Genomic DNA, 17,487 nt, shown 5'->3' with positions numbered 1-17,487 from the left:
CTCCATGACCCCCTGTCCTCAACTGCTCTGCATACTTCCTGCAGGCCCCTAGCCATAGCCTCCTTGATTGAGTCTATCCATCTAGTTTGCAGTCTGCACTTTTTATCCTACCCTCTACCTTCCCAAGCATTATTGACATTTTCAGTGAGTACTGCCTTGCCATGATGTGGCCAAAATATGACAGCCTCAGATTGGTTGTCCTGGCTTCTAGAGGGAACTCTGGGAACTCAGGCTTGTATTGGTCAAGCCTCAGCACTCTTCTCCAGCACCACATTTCAAGTGAGTTTACTTTCTTTCTGTCAGATTTCTTCACTGTCCAATAGCAATAGCAAGTACTTCTCTATACCTCTTATCAGTGAACTAGCACTCCCTAAGCGGTTTTTAATGTGTAAGCTAATTGCCCCCCAACAAGCTGGATACTAATTTTACCGACCTATGGAAGGATGCAAGGCTGAGAGGACTTTGGAGCCCTGACAGGGATCAAACGCACAATCTTGTGGCTGCAGTACAGGCATTTTACCACTGCGCCACCAGGGCTCACTGTCTAGCTCTCACATCCATACATGGTAATGAGAAATACAGTGGTTTGAACTACCCTTACTAATAGCCGAATACCAGATGTCAATGATTTGATGGGATTAGATTAATTTTAGGAGATTAGGTTCATGGGATCCTAAAACATTCCCAGATATTGCTGTATCACACTGTATCTTCATTTCATTGTTGCTTGTATACTGATATATTACCCTTTTTGTAATATCTGCAGAAGTGAAACACACCTCACTGTGACCCCCTTCTTCCCATATCACCACTGAGACAAACATCCAAATAATTCCTTCACTCCATGCCCTATGTCAAACAAACCCATTCAGATTGTTTCATACAACCTAATTTTTGTCATGAGAAATGACCTTCACATTAGTTTATCTAGAGTCCTGTCTCTACTAAACCAAATTAGCTCTTTGGTGTTAGTAATAATACTTTAAATGGCTTCTTGGGAATACAGGTCTTTGCCAACATCTGGACAATGTTTTTGCTGTCTGAAAGAATTGAACACCAGATGGCTGAGTGGCTTACAGAGTTAGGAGTTTGGATATGTTGCAGGGATAAGAGACACAACTGTAAGAGTACCAGGCAAATTCACAAACCAATCATTACAAAGATTTTAAGCTGATTTGGTTCAGTTGACCCAAAGAAACTGAATTAGCCTTAAACCAAGTATTGTGCCTATACTAGGCTGTATGCCAGGTTATTAACATTCAGGGTTTAGACTCACTGATAATACAAAGCTGAAAATGTTCTATTTAAACATTTTCCGGATTTTCATGAAGAAAATTACATATATTCAAGTGTATACTTGGCATCATTATTAGCTGATTTATATGAAATAATATGCATCTGGTTGATAGTGGAAATCAGTAAAATGCTAAACCCATCAAAGATTATTTTAACCCTTTTCACATGCAGATTCATTTTTGCAACATGATCTATCACTTTTTCTCTTACTTTGAATTATTCTCTAATTTCTGGGGGGGAAATATTTGTAGTACCTTTGAGACTGAGGACAGTATCACTCTAAAACAGACCTGCACAACTTGGTAGTAGGAAGAGGCCAAGATTAAAATAGGCTAAACTTCTTTGGGCCCCATATAGGTTTAAATTAAATAATTAATAATATTAATTATTATTAATTTGTAATAATTAATATTAATTCTGCCTTCCTTTGCCAGGCCATTTCCTCGGGAGAAAGCTTGGCAGTAGAGGAGCCTTGAAGGGCAAATATTTGCCTATCCTCTGCTGCTGCCTCCCCTTCTCCTTGGGAGAAAGCTGAGCAGCAAAAGACCTTGCAGGGCAAGCATTTGCCCTTCCTTCTCCTCTTCCACATGGCCCTCTCCACAGGACTTCTCCAAGCAGTTCTCCTCCTCCAACATGGCCAAACAGTGAAGCAAACTTGAAGTCATTCCACATCTTTGTGGGCCACTGGCATAAGCTTTCATAGACTTAGCTGTGAAACATACTGGCATAAACAATTGGTCAGATGTCAGTCTGGCCCCGAAAGGGCTAGGACCACAATGACCAGATGGCCTGCTCCCAAAGTGACCATGGTCCTGAACAGGCAGCTGGCAGGAGCCAATTTAATGTGCTCCTGGGAATTCCAGCCCCTGCTGCCTTGGTGCAGCTTTGGAGCAGCTTCTGGCCACTTTTGGGGGGAGGAGGCTTATCTTCTGAATGCCATGCCTCCTTTTTTTGGCCCATCTGTTTCGGGTCTAAGGGAGAAAGCAAGCTGGCAGTAAGAGTCGGCTTGGGGCTGGCATGGGGTGTGGCGGTCGCACGTCACACATCCTGACTTTGTTCCCAATCCAGAGTCACACCGCCTGACAGACCAGACAATGGGCAGCATGGGAATGCTCCTCTGGCACAGTGAATAGACACCACACAGGGCAGGAGCGGAGAAGAGACATGGTAGTGGTGAAAGGGGGCATCTTTTTTCTGGTGCAAAAGGAGTGGCATTATGCTGCTTCTTTTTGCACTGGCAAAAACACTGTATTGGGACCATGGTGTGTGGTTGCCGCAGCCCCGACCCGGCACTCAAAGGGGCAGCATTAAGCCACCCCTTTAGAGCTGTCTGTTTAGCTCTTAGTCTGCTACGGATTGAAGTGCCAAGGCATTTATACCTGTATTACATATTACTTAGTGTAGGTAAGCCACATTTAAATGAACATACCACACCCCTTTGCATGGGACTTATTCCAATTATCTATCTATATGTAACAGATCAGTCTCCTGCTTTTTAATTGATTAGATTTGCAGGCCATAGATTTAGATCTGCTGATTTTCAGTAACTCAATAGAGGCCTGTTTTATGTGCAGTCTAATAAATGAAAGCTACTGTTCACTGAAATTATTTGTGATAAAATGGGCAGACAATCTCAACTACATGTGCTTTCTTTTCATTCTTCCCTGAGTCCCATTCACAGTCCACATGGAAGCCAAACCTAGAAATCCTGTGATTCTCCCCTCATTCTAGATACTGAGGCAGCATCTTGATGCATGAAATAGAGGTGGAAATTAGCAAAGAAGTGTTCTGACTTGAAGTTTAATCTTTAAGACTAAGAATAAACCTCAAGTTAGAACATTTCTTTGCTCTCTTCCACCTCTATGTTATGTGGAGTCATGTGAATGTAGAGCTGAAGGAAAAGGAACGTTCTCATTAGCAATAAGTAAGGCTATCTTGTTGTTGCAGTAATAGAATCTAAAAAAGTCCTGGGACAGACCTTGACCCCTCTAAACTCCATGGAATTATCTTTTTGGGGGCCCAAATCAAATATGAATTGCTTCTTCTTGGAGCAGGACTGTCCATTCACCTTTTGAATAGGTTGCAGGACTCTTCTGCATTGCTTATAAATACACATAAATGTACCAATTTTTGAAACTAGAAATGGACCTCTGACTACCTCCAGATTTTTTGTTTTTTGCATCATTTTTGGCAGTCCCGAGGACCAAAAAAAACTGACCCCCCCCCAACCCACCACACTTGCTATCCCTGAAATAAACAGATACAGCCTTGATTTATAGCTCCATCAAGTAAAACATCCCTCCAGCATAAAATACTTAAACTAAATCAAGTAATAATGATGCCAAATATAGTTATATTTGGCATCATTATTACTTGATTTAGTTTAAGTATTTTGCATACATTTTACAAATACGTATTTGTTCTGTACAAGCACTCTCACACACAGGCCCACTGCTGTAACTGAAAGAAGTAATGCTTTCTTTAATAAACATGTCCTGAAGCCTTGCCATTTTCTGAAGAACTTAATCAAAGACAATTAAAACACCCTGCTTTGATAAGAATTTGAGTTGTGTTATCAGAAGTGCTCTATGGCCTAATGCTGATTTATACCTACCGGAAAGTGCTTCCCTTAATGGCCACTCAACAGGGAGTTCAATCCATCGGTTTCCATTAAGAAGAGGAAGTGTTTTATTTATATAAAAAGTAAAGGTATCCAAGGTTACTGTGTTCTGCATTTTACAGTGATGAAACAATTGGAATATGCTTTCTCCCAAGTGATGAAATCCCAGCTTCACTTTATAGAGCATTCCTAGATCAAATGGTAAATGCACCTAGAAGGCAAAAAGACAGCAAGCTGATATCTACAATGGTTCCATTGCCTTTAAAGGACATGGTGGAAATATATTTTCTTGAAGAAGCAATGCCCCCATATGAGCCTAATATTGGTCGATATAGAGAACAATTGGCCAGTATAGGCTGCTATGGAAATTTCACTGTCAAAGCCCTGTTTTTATTTTTCCCCCATCTAAATAACTAAAGTTATATACTATGAATATGATGAGCACACATCATTAATATTTTTTATTTGTTGGCTGGCCTCCTCTTCAGCCCAGCCTATTAAAATATAAATAAGGATATTAATGTAACTAATTCATGAAGGAGTACATTAAACTGCTGCTAAGTTTAATTCATATGTTGTATGGCAATGGCAAGAAAGACAATATTTTACATCATATGTTGTTTGGTCCTCAGCTTGTTCCCCTATGTTGTCCTCCAAGGAAAAGGGCCCTGATTTGCCATTATTTCCATAAAATACCACAATTAGTTTAGAAATGTTTTCCCAAGACTTTCTAAATTCTTTTGCTGGATCTTCATGACATTCAGTGAAATAAATCTTCCATAGACCATCTGTAGAAATGAAACAAAAGAGCATGAAGCAAGGAATGACCCAACAGATTTTTCTTTGGTACACATTAACTAGAGGATACAAAATAATATTGGTCTGAAAAATTATTATAGCTTGTCATATAAATCAAATTATATCTGACTTATCTTATGATATCTATTTGAGCAATTTTATAATATTCCCAACAATATCCAAAGATAAAGCAAAATCCTTTTTTTTAAAAATAAGACAGTTTTGTCTGGCACAGCTTTGACTACAATGATAGAAAATTACCTGATTTCATTTGTTGCCTTCGTAACAGTGAAGCAGTAATGCTTTCCCCCTGTATTTCTAATTTAAAAGACAGAAAAAACAAATTAACTTTTTTAAAATAAAAGGGTGCTTTTAAAATAAAAGAGTAGATGTCAATGTGGTGAACACTGATATTTATTATTTATTTTCAAATGTTAAGATTTGTTTTCAAGACTAAGTATTCTTAATATTTTGCTTACAGACTTCAAAATTGGGAAGGATTTCTAAGGGAATCTCCTGTGGGTTTGAAAGAGTTCAGTCAGCATCCTTTCATCCATGCTGGACCACACTAGGCTTGCACCATGATTTTTACTAGGTCAGTATTGAGCTGTTGTCCCATTAAAAGTCTAACAATACAAATTGACCTGTTTCAGTGCATCAAGACTTGGTTTTCTCTTTGTGCAAAGGGATTTTGTAACATCCTTGTAACTAACTAAAAGCAAGAAGTTGGTAGCCTGAGCTTTCATAGACTTGAGCCTACTTTTTCAGGTGCATGAGGTGGAATGGATGATCCAGGGAAAGATCTATGTAACCAGACTGTGTGAGAGAATGGCAATAAAAATGCAAAAGTTTGTGAATATGGAGATGAGATGACAAATTCAGCTTTAATTATGGTCACTGAGGGACAAAGGCAGGAGGAAGGATTTTGCTGAAATCCAAGGAGAGTGGATAATCATATAAACAAGTATTGGAATGTGGTGTAGGAATCAGAAAGGAGTTGTGATGAAAGACTTCACAAGGCTTTGGGGGGTGGTTTTAGCTAATATTATAATATGCGTAGTGTTCCAGGGAACAATTGTCTCTGTTCAATCCACAATTGATGCATTGGAGTTTGTGGGTACATGACAATTCTGCTATTTCTCTTTCCAATCTTTCTTTGTAGGAGCCCTGGTGGTGCAGTGGTTAAATGCCTGTACTGCAGGCACTCACTCACAAACCACAAGGTTTTGAGTTCAACACTAGCCAGGGGCTCAGGGTTGACTTAGCCTTGCATCCTTCCATACCTCACTAAAATGAGTACCCAGCTTGTTGGGGGCAATTAGCTTACACATTTTAAACTGCTTAGGGAGTGCTTAAGTGTACCAATAAGTGGTATAGAAATGTACTTGCTATTGCTAGTTGTTTTTTGTTTTTGTTTTTTGTTGTTCAAGGACCACTGTTCTGAAGTCCAAGATGGAATGCCCTTTGCATACTGATTTCCCAGACTAAAGCTTTCTTGTTGTAACAGAAATGTGCAAGTGGGTCTTGGGCTGAAAATAATTTAAATGTAGCCATTTATTTTTGTACAGTGACAACATGGGCTTACTGATGCCTATTCAGAGCAACACCCGAGGACAGTGTTACATATGATACTAGATATTTTAGTACATTGGACTTTTTTGCTTAAAAGGAGGTGTGTGTATGTGTGTACATGTGTTAGTGAGGGGATGGCAGAGAAAGATTAGGTGCCCTAAACTAGGAGAGGCTATAGATGCAAGCATTAAGGATGTGATGTGATAACTCTTTGCTATTATCAGTCTATATCTGAAGGCCAGCCCATTAAATTTTGCTTTTTGAGGAGAAGAACAGGCACATGCTTAACCTACACCAGTGATGTCCAAACTCTGGCCCTCCAGGTGTTTTGGGCTTCAGTTCCCAGAAGCCTCAAACATCTTGGCCAATGATTTGGGATTCTGGGAGCTGAAGTTCATAACACCTGGAGAGCCAGAGTTTGGACATCACTGACCTACACATACTGAATGCACTGGCAAATGAAAACTGCTGATGGAATAGCTATATTAGGTTTGCCAGAGTAAAAACTATGAACCTTTAATGGTTATGTAGAATGAAAAAGAGAATTTTAGCAGCTGTTCCTTGTCATGCAAGCAGGTAACAAGCAACACCGACAGAAATTTCATCTTCTTTATAACCATTAAGCATACTCCAGTTTTCACTCTGATGACTCTAAGTAGTATCCTCCACATTACTAGAAGACAACCAGCTAGGTAGAATTCCTACGTGAAATAAGAGAAAGGGCTTTGTACCTTTAACCATTGTGTAGAATAGGGAATTACAACTGTTGCTTGCATGTCCGGCATTCCCTGCTGAAATTCCTTGTTCCTCATAACTATTAAAGGTATGGGAGCCCTTCCCCAAATTTTATCAGGCAACCCTACTAGCTTAGGGAGTGTAGGGCAGATTGTCAGCAGCAGTCATTGGGATATTTGTTGCAATAACTGATGTCTCATTCTGACTAACTGTTGGGCTGGTCCTGCTTCCACAAGTCTTTCAGTACAAGGATTGGTATATAAGGCTATCTGATTTCTACTCTCAGGTAAACCAAAAGAGGTTCTTTGGAGAAATATCAGTGAGAAAATGTGTTTTCCTAGAGCTCTTCAAGGAAACTTGGAAATACTAAAATCAGTTGCAGATGGGAGGAATTTCATCCATCACTAAGAAACCATGGCTTGTCATCATTTCATATAATGACCCTTTTCTTCCACTAATTGGAATGTTTACCAACTAGGGATGGAAACAATATTCAAAAATGGTTGAAAAACAGGTTCAAATATGTCAGGAAATCCTGGAGAGAAAAATTCTGGACTAATGAGAATCTTTGTAGTTCAGGACTTATTCTCTACAAAAATTTGCATCTGGTGGACAAATATTTACTGTGCAGAAATTGCTGTTTCCTGTGCAGAAAATGTGTTTTCTGTGCAACTCAACCATGTGTAAATTTTGTGCAGAATAAGTCCAGAATTATGGATGGTCTTCAAAATCAGCAGTTTTCAAACACTTTCTCACAGTAGGAATAAAATTGTTAAAATTATGAATTGTTTTCTCCAAAGAGAGAAAAAGTGAAAAAAAATTATATTGTATCGCCAAAAGGCCACTACAGCAACTGAACAAATGGTTGGGATGGCATAGCATGTCTTCTATTGCAACAGGCTTATACTAAATAAAAAAGGTGTTATAATTTTGGAATTCTGGAGGATATTTGTGGCAAGTAAATAATGTCTCAAATAATACTGACCTGTAACATTCAGAGTTACTGAAGCCCATCTTTTCCTATCAGTTCTGTCTTTTAGCCATGTTTGAGCCATAAACAGTATCTCTCTTCCTGTAAAGTCTGACTCCTTTACAATAATCTTCTCAAGGAACCAATCAGAGCCTTTTCCTTTTTCCACAACAAGCTCATGCAGAGTGCCAATGTCTACTGCTTCTACATGAAAAATATCCACCTGGAGAAATAAGAATCGACTTAATAAACTTAATAAACTGAATAGTTAGTCTAAAAACATCATCATATGGCACAATCAAACATCTAAAATGCAACATGAGAAATCAATTCAATAATATTCTTTTATTATTAATTAATGATTAATTTTGGAAAAAAATGACTATTTTATTATTAGCAGACATTAATGATGTGGCATGAGAAACCCAAATCGTATGAAAATCAAAACCAAATTGCATTACATGGACTTCTATACCTAATTAATTGGTATGTGTAATTGAAACACACTCTCTCTCACCATGTATATACTTTTGCATGTAAGGCTCACACATGAATAAAGGAGAACAAAAACATACATAGGGTCTAAACCGTATGCAAGAAAACACTGCACTTCTCAAATTCTGTTGGATGTTCCAGTTCTGCCAACCATCGCATATGAATGTGTGCTAATGGACTACAGTTTGTGTTACAGAACAAGATGGATTGTACAAGCTTTTTGTGCAACACTTATTGTTCAAACCAGCAAGAAAATTCTACTGTGTGTTTATTGTTTATGTGTATGTGTATTTGTTAGAAAGAAAAACAAACTCTGTTTTAAAATTGCACAAGCAAAACCTGTGTTGAATTTCTTGCTTCCTCCATTTACACATAGTCTAGAACTAGGCTTCCAATTAGGGTTGCCATAATTCTCTACTAAAAACCAGGACAAAATGTAGGACAAAATTTAGCCCAAAATATAGGACAATTGTAGGATAAAATTTAGCCCAAAATGTAGGACATTTAAGGTCCTCCATGTTTCCTAAATGTCCTACATTTTGGGCTAAAATGTCAAGTGCTTTCTTAACAGTCTGTATTTTTTGCTCATTTCCCATAGTCCCCATTTTCAGTTTTCAATACTTATACTAGAGTCTAATTTAACCAGGCTTATTTTTCCCCAATCTCCTCCACCCCCAAACACCACTTTGAAATCTATGGATTCCAGATTGTGACCTGATTATGCTTACCTTTCTCTTAGAGCTACTTCACTGCTAAAAATAAAATTACTGAGAGGTTGCCTGGTAAAGCTACCTCTTTAAATTCAAAACTGGGACAACTATGAATAGAAGTAACTATAAAAAATACCCCATACAGGCTGAGTTCCCTTTCAACCAGTTCTCTGTTTTGCATTGTAAACCCATCCAGTCTAAGGCACTCGACACAATCACCGATGATGCATGCACAGCGTGGTGATGTTTGGATGCTGTGTCACGCCTGTGTCATCATGGCAGCCCCCATGTGGATGGAGCTATGCCATTATGGCACCAGCGATGTACGGTAGGGCTCAGGAACGTGTGGACTCTCCGCACTTCTGAGACCTACAATTGGCCCCAGAGTGCCGCTTTCCGGCCTTTATACCAACGTGTTTCCTTCCGCATATTCTGACATTTTAAAGCATACATCACAAAATCAGGAGGTTGCCTGATCCATTAGGAAGCACCACTGTTGGCTCTGCTCCATAGTGGGCCATGGCCAGCAAAACTCAATACTGTACATTGAGGTGTGCTTCTAACTTCTTCATGCAGCCATATTAGAGAAAAATTAAGAAAACAAAAACAGTAAAATTTACAGATTTGTTTAAAAACCTCAAACCATATGCCCCAATCGGATACTTTAGAAATCTTATAGGACTAGAATATTTATGGAGATGTTACTTCTCAATTTTGCTAAATTCAAAACATAACTCATAAATATATAAACATACAAATGATGGTGCTCAGCCAGGCAAGGCAGGACTGCACACAAAAAATCCAATTTTCTTCACCTCCTGAAAATACATTACGTATTTCAAATGTTCCTACTCCATTAATCTGCTGTTTATAACAAGCCTGGGCATCTGTATAAAGCTAATGCCATACTTTGACTTGATATTCAACAGAAATTCAGTTTCATTGAGTGGCAACTACTACAGACTCCAGGGGAAAATATTTCTAGGCAAAGCACATTTCCAAATGTCACAATATATTTTAAGGTGAAATATGCAAATTTCATGTCCATGATATTTTAAAAGTCCACATTCCACTGGATCTCTGGCTGCAGAGAACGAAATGGAAGGGGTCAAGGAAGAAGTCTGCTTCTTTAGTAAGAATCATACTGTATTGTATTTTTTTATATAGTTTAAAATTGTTTATAGAACAAAGAAAGCATAAAGAAGTGATGAGGGAACCTGTGGCTCTCAAGAGCTGCTAGCTAGACTATAACCCCTATAGCCATAGCTAGCATAGCAAATGATGAAGTATGATGGGAAAACCCTTTATGAGACAACACTTTCTGGCTTTTTGTTACTATACAGTGCCATATTAACTGATGAAACATTTTGTTTGAAACAAATGTGTTTAGGGTTTGTGGCAGCAACAAGAATAGAATAAACAGAAGGTGTAATTTTCTAGTGGAATTCAATCAGCAGTTTCAGCATGCTTGTGAATTGATATGTAGATACAACTCTAGGCTACAAGACACAGAACCATAAAAAAAAGAAAAGAAACCACATCCCACAATTTGAAGTTAACTCACCACATCTTGGGACATGTCTTCTTGGTGATTATTTTGTTTGTTGTGTACACACCAACAAGGAAAATGAACGTGCACACAGATTTTGAATCACATTGTACAATTCTATTTTTCTTTGTGTTAAAAAGTAAAATCCCTATTTATTTATTTTTTAGGCTAGATCCTGTTGCAAAAATCAATATAGGAGAAGGACTTTTGTTTGCAACATTCTTTGCCCCTCTTCACTATCTGTCTAGAGTGACACATGGCTGTGAGGAGCAAACACAACATCCAAGATAGAAAAGAACAGGGAAGGGAGAAGAAGTCTGTGGAATTCTCCATCATGATACAACAAGCACATAGGAAAAGAGCTGTAATGTGTGTGTGAGAGAGAGGGGGGGGGACAGATGGCAAGATGAGTGTTAGAGGCAAATGAGAGTCTAGTGAGGCAGTGGTGGGAGTGAAGGTGGAAGGAGAGAAAGACAGACCGGAGGAGAAAGACCACTATGGCTAATCCTTCAAAGCCCTTTCCTCCAACGATTCCTTTGGAAGCCAAGCACTGGAGTAACAGGCTGCTTGGAACTGCAACCTGTTCTCCTGACAACAAGGACAATGCCTTTGCTTTACTTCCTTTGAAGCTACTGCATAATCCAGAGCAAAATCTCTTTGCTATCATAGCAATAGCATTTACATTTCTATACTGCTTTATAGTGAACTCAGTATTCTCTAAGCAGTTTACAATCTATAAGCCAATTGCCCCCCAACAAGCTGGGTACTCATTTTACCAACCTAAGAAAGGATGGCTGGCTGAGTCAGCCTTGGAGCCCTGAGATTTAACTCAGAACACTGAGCTTTATCACACTAGTGAGATCCCGCGAGAAAATGGGAATTAAACAAGAGTTAAGTTAAATTCGAATTTAAACAGAACTTACAAATTAGGAAAGTTTATCACACTAATTGATGCTAAAACAAAATAACACGAAGTTAATCCACAGTTAAAGTGGAGGAAACCAGCAGCTTTTTAAATTCAGTTTGTTCCAAATTTAAAAAGCTGCTGGTTTCCTCCACTTTAACTGTGGATTAACTTTGTGTTATTTCATGTTAACTGTGATGTCATGTGATAAACTTTGGGAATTTCCAAGTTATCTTCACGTTACATCGTGTTTAACTCTTGTTTTCCTATGGGATCTTGCTAGTGTGATAAACTGCGATGTGGCTGCAGTACCGGCATTTAACCACTGCATCACCAGGGCTCCTCATTATTAATATCATACTATTACACCAGCGAACAGCCATAAACTCTGTGTGTATGTGTGCACATATGAGTTCTGTGTTAGGGGTGAAGTAGCGAGACCATTCCAATCTACTAGTCAAAGTCTATTGGGACACTAATGTAGTCATGATATGTAACCAGAAAGGAAAAATCACTTGTAGCATGGACTTGGCAAACAGGTTTATCACCCTAAAGGATTTACTTGAATTAAGAGCCTTCAGGAGGTAATGATCCACAAGTATATTTTGAGAAATACTAACACGGAGTCAAAAGGAAGCTATTGATGATGGTAATTACATTGTAGAAAATCCTATTAGCTTGCTACTGATTTACATTTCATCTACATGTTAGGTATTTGTCAAGCAAGCTACTTTGTATGGAGACTGCATCTTTCACATGAATAAAGGAGATGAGATGGAAAGAGATGAAAACAAATGTCAATGCAATAATGAAAACAATATATTAACACAATTTAGAACTGTGGTACAATTATCAAGGAGCAACCTCCCTTACATCATTTAATTGGGAAAAGTAACTGCTTCACAGAATTCTGTTCATTTCATCATTCTTTGCACTTTAATCCCTAAATATGTTATTTCTGCACATAGCAGTTTGTTTTGCTGCAATTGCACCTAATCTCTCTGTAGTAAACAGCAAATTTGTCTTTTACAGAACATCCAATAACTTCACATATAGTCACAGGAAATCTTCTATAGCTTGATTTACAACAAAATACAGTGCATGGGAGAATACCATCAACATTAGAAATCATAACAAGTTTGGGCAAATTTATTATTTCTAAAATAAAACTGGTAATACTGATCAGTTGCCTGCTTGAAGTAAACTACTGCCTCGTTTATTACAAAATTATTTTATATTATTTAAAAATAATTAAACTTGAATTGCAACTCTAAGCAGAATAGCCTGGTAGTAAATCCTCCTATACAATGAGATCTACTCCTGGGTAAATATTTGCAGGATTGCACAGTTCGCTATAATTACCACAAAACTTAATGGTACTGAAAGTCTAGAAGGTCATTAGTATTTAATGGTATAGTAGTCAATTGACTGATAAAACCCCCAAATGGAACTGAACAATGAAGATATTTTTAGTTTATTTGTTTTATTTCAAGGATTTATATCCCACCTTTCTCTGACAATGGGATTCAGTGAACATGGTTAAATGTTTAATGCTCATATTTTCATTAAATGCTATGCACTGTTGTCTAAAATGAACTGACATTTTAACCAAATACATAGTGGACAACATTATTATATATGTATGTGATGCAACAGATTGCTAAGTGATAAAAGGTGCAAACTGGCATTCCTGACAACTTACCTTCCCCTTGGCAAAACTGTCTTTCTCATTCTTTGGTAATTTCCTCCTGCCAGTGTCTCCTATTGATCCTTTCAAAGTGATATACACATCTGAGTCTGTTCCTGACTCCAAGGATGAGTCCGTTGAGATGTACAGAACATACTGTTTAACTAAAGAAATATAAAGAGATACTAAATCTCAATCAGTAATCATATATAATTAGAGCAAAATACCACTTTCATTACTAGACCATTCTTAGTGTGTGCATATATTTCATCTAGTCCAACTCCTCACCATCACTGTAGGAGATGATCACACCATTCCTGACATATGGCTATCCAAATTCATCTTAAATACTTTGAATGACACACCACCTTCAAAGGTATTCTACACTACTATCTAACAACTCTTAAATAAACTGCCCGAACAGACCAACAAGATTGCATGCTGCATGTTCCGACTCCACCTGATGCCGGTGTCATGCTGCACATCCAACCAGATAGTGGGCAACATCACACCATTTCTTTGGTGCAGCATTTAGACATGCTGCATTGAAGAAACACCAAAAAGCTCTGGCAGCAGTGGCCAAGGCAGCTTTTTGCCATTCTAAAAAGGAGCAGCATTTTGCTGCTTCTTTTTAGAGTGGCAAACTACTGGATCAGGGCCATGGCATGTGGTTGGTGTGGCCCTGATCTGGCACTGAAATGGGTAGCAGGACACTACTCCAGGGTGGTCTATTCAGCCCCTTAGATGGTTTCTCCAAATATTTAGCCTAAATCCTCTTCCCTGTATTTATGATCATCCCCTCCCCAATATATATATATATATATATATATATATATATATATATATATATATATATATAGACCATTTTTCCTGGTTTATCAAGGGAACTTTCAGCATGTACAAGGATTGGCAGGGCCACAAGAGGAAAATTTCTCTTTGATTCCTTCACACTGAGAGATATTTCACATGATCACCAAGCATAGTTCTTTTTTCAAGTGTTTATCACACCCACTTTGGTTCTTGGTGATGCTTTTTGTGTGAAATGGCCTAGATGATGGGCTTGTGTGTGAAAGGCACTACTTGTCAGGGATGATGGGAGTTGTAGCTCTTCACCTCTGGCTCGAACTCACCACCTTGTTACGCACCGGCGCTGACCAGTTTTGGCCAGTGGTTAAAGCTTTGCTCTAAAGCAGCAGAGTTACAGAGAATAGGCTGAAGACCCTGACAAACTCTCCAAGCCTTCTCACTCTTGCTTCCACAGAAGTCTTCCCACTTCTTCAGGATCCAGCTGGCTCTTGTATCTTCACTCAAGACACCAGACAACTCAGTAGTCTTATATAAAAGATCTACTTTATTCTACTATATACAGCTCCAAAACTATCCAACACAACTCCAATACAACAATACTCCTCACTACTACCCACAAAATGCATTAGGATTCATAGCCATTATTATAGTCCTTGGATCATACCACCCACTCTTGTCAGTATCCACCCAGTGGGCGTGTACATCCACTCTCATTGGTTCTCTTGTTTCTACCCAGAATTAATGATTTCATCATCTCAGCCTTGACCACTTAACAATTCTCAGGTGTGTTCAATTATCCACTTTACTTTTCTGTCCTTGGCATTTAGGACTTGTTAATTACATTATCTATTACACCTGTGTGGCTCCTAATTGCTTCTGCTGAGTCACCCTGACTCTCACATACATGTTTTATTTCATTCACTGTATGTCCCATGTTGCTTTTTCCTTAACACTACATGCTTGCAATTAAGAAGTCAGTAGAGAGGTAAGAGGTAATACTAGCCAGCATACTCTTCTTCACAGCTGCTAAGCCCTCTCATAATGCAACCCTAACTAGGAAATATTCTAGCTGTTGAACTAAAGATATGAATCTTCTGCTACCAGAAATTCCTTTCTGTCAACAGAATCTTGTTCTGCCTGCTGATCTCAGATATCTAGTCAGAGCCACCTGTTGTCAGAACTATGTTCTGCTCATAGAAGAGCCAAAAAAGAGAGAGAAGGGTCAGGATGAAGGAGGTGTTGAGTTGTGTCAAATTCAAACATCCTCCAGCAGAGAGACACAGCTACAATGTTTGCAGAATGTTAGACCAGAAGCAGCCATTTCCAGTATCCCTAGGCTGGGAGGGGTCTGGGTTCAGTTTGTCAGCCAGCCTAGTGCTGATTCTTGGCTAACTTGGCTACTAGGATTCTACTCTCAATAATCAGGGATCATACACAAATCCATTTCTCTGCTCCTCTTGCACCTCCCCTTCCTCAAATGCTTCCCAGCTATGGAAGAAGAAATTTGACTAATTAGCTGGTGAAATGACTGCCACAGTTAGTGCAAAAGCTTGGAAAGTCACTTTTACAACAGTATTTTTTGCTCATAAGAAACCCATCAGAATGCTATATGCCACTGGCCAATGGCATAAACCTTAACTTCACAGTGACCCCAAACCCTCACAATGAAAGTAACTAAAACATCTACATAATCCCAGTGTAACATAGCTGTGGTTTAGCTATTACAAACAGAATAATTACAAGTAACTATTTATAATGACTTGCTCCCAAAGTCTGGCTGGTACAAGACAAGAGATGATCCTTGTATGGGTTTATATTGCTGGCACTAGCACTACCCCACAAAATTTCATTCTTTAGAAATGGTAATATTAGCCAACTCCTCCTGCTAAAATGAGCAGAAGTGTAACATTTGTAGTTCTGTAACTTTCCCAGCCCTTGACTATCACTTGGCAACAGTTACATTTCAAACTGGGGAAGCAGGATCACTCCAGCAGCTCTGCCAACAAGCTGGGTCCATGTGGTTCTACTTTGCCCCAAACCACTTCCATTCAGGTGGTGCTTCTGGACGAGGCTTCTATTGTACAATCACTGCATCTTATTCCCTAAATTTTGTAAGGATCATAGAATCATAGAGTTGGAAGAGACTGCAAGGGCCATCCAGTCCAACCCCCTGCCATGTAGGAAATCTAAATCAAAGCATTCCCGACAGATGGCCATCCAGCCTCTGGATGAGGGAGAGGATTCCAGATATCATTGTGGTTCATTTGTAACCCTATTCCTTTTGTCTTTGTCTTTCCACATATATTGATCTGTTAAGAAAGAAAGACAGAATAACTCCACAATGCCTCTTGAACAGCTGGAAGCTGTTTTTTAACTGAACTGTGATATAACTTTAAGAATTGCTGCCTTTGGGGTTTTTTTTTATCATCCCTTCTCATTCTTTTTTTCCTTTTGTGTCATCCCTCTTAGAATACAGGTTTATATGGATTTTTCATAGGTTTGTCTGGGAATTTTTCTTTTTGTTTCATGGGGGACTGGGATCTCTCAGAAAGGGGAAAACAAGCTTTAACTAAGCCTAACAGAATGCATAATTATTTGTGGCAAGTCACAAACCTGTTAAAAACCTGCTGCCAACTGTGAGTACTGGCAGTTCAGCAACTGTGCAACCTTCAGTATCTGAAAAATCCCGCAGACAGGGAAATTCAAGAGTTTCTTTACTTTTTCTGTGCTGAAGCTTTACCTTCAAAAAATGCAGCAGACAAAATCAGATTTGCATAGCAAGATTACAACAAGGTCCAAGGAGTACTGCAGCCTATTTCAAATAAAGTGCACTAGACAGATGGTGAAGAAAGCATGAAGGTGATTGATGCCCTTTATGATTTTGCTCTAGCATGTGGTTCCCACTGTAGGTGTAGTGCTTTGAGAGTTGGACTATGACGCTGGAGACTGGGGCTTGATTACCAACGCAACTATGAGACTACTGGGTGACCTTGGGCAAGTCACATGTTCTCAGCTTTAGGAAAAGGCAATGTCAAACCTCAAATCTTGACAAGAACAGAGCTTGCCAAGAAAAGTCCATTTGGGCTGTCATAAGTTGGTAATGGCTGAAAGGAGATAACAACATCTGGTACCCTGGTAATCTACACTGCCCACAGAATGCATCAATATCCTATTCTCCATCAGTTTATCTAATTCCCTTTTAAAAGCTTCCTCTGACAAGTTTCCTCTGACTTAGCAATTAATTCTTCAACTTAATTCTTCATTGTTAACATTGAGCCAGCATGGTATAATGGTTTGAGTATTCGACTATGACTCCAGAAACCAGGGATCAAATCCTCACTCAG

General features: G+C 38.8%; 1 protein-coding gene across 1 annotated transcript in view; it reads right to left on the bottom strand.

Annotated features, from left to right (window-relative positions):
- The window catches only part of LOC149317321 (lipoxygenase homology domain-containing protein 1-like), a 235,837-nt gene that overhangs the window by 12,350 nt on the left and 206,000 nt on the right, over positions 1–17,487 (bottom strand). The window contains exons 46-51 of the mRNA XM_089517319.1: positions 16,757–16,883; positions 13,352–13,500; positions 8,007–8,214; positions 4,976–5,032; positions 4,526–4,704; positions 3,911–4,127 (exon numbers count right to left, since the gene is read on the bottom strand). Coding sequence (XP_089373445.1) covers positions 3,911–4,127; positions 4,526–4,704; positions 4,976–5,032; positions 8,007–8,214; positions 13,352–13,500; positions 16,757–16,883 — 937 coding nt within the window. The remainder of the gene's footprint in view (positions 1–3,910; positions 4,128–4,525; positions 4,705–4,975; positions 5,033–8,006; positions 8,215–13,351; positions 13,501–16,756; positions 16,884–17,487) is intronic.

This window comes from Sceloporus occidentalis, unplaced genomic scaffold (assembly GCF_023333645.1).
Source record: "Sceloporus occidentalis isolate IW3139 unplaced genomic scaffold, rSceOcc1.0.p SCAF_3, whole genome shotgun sequence".
Classification (NCBI taxonomy): Eukaryota; Metazoa; Chordata; class Lepidosauria; order Squamata; family Phrynosomatidae; genus Sceloporus; species Sceloporus occidentalis.
Note: the sequence above shows the minus strand (reverse complement) of the source record. Positions and strands in the feature narration are given on the sequence as shown.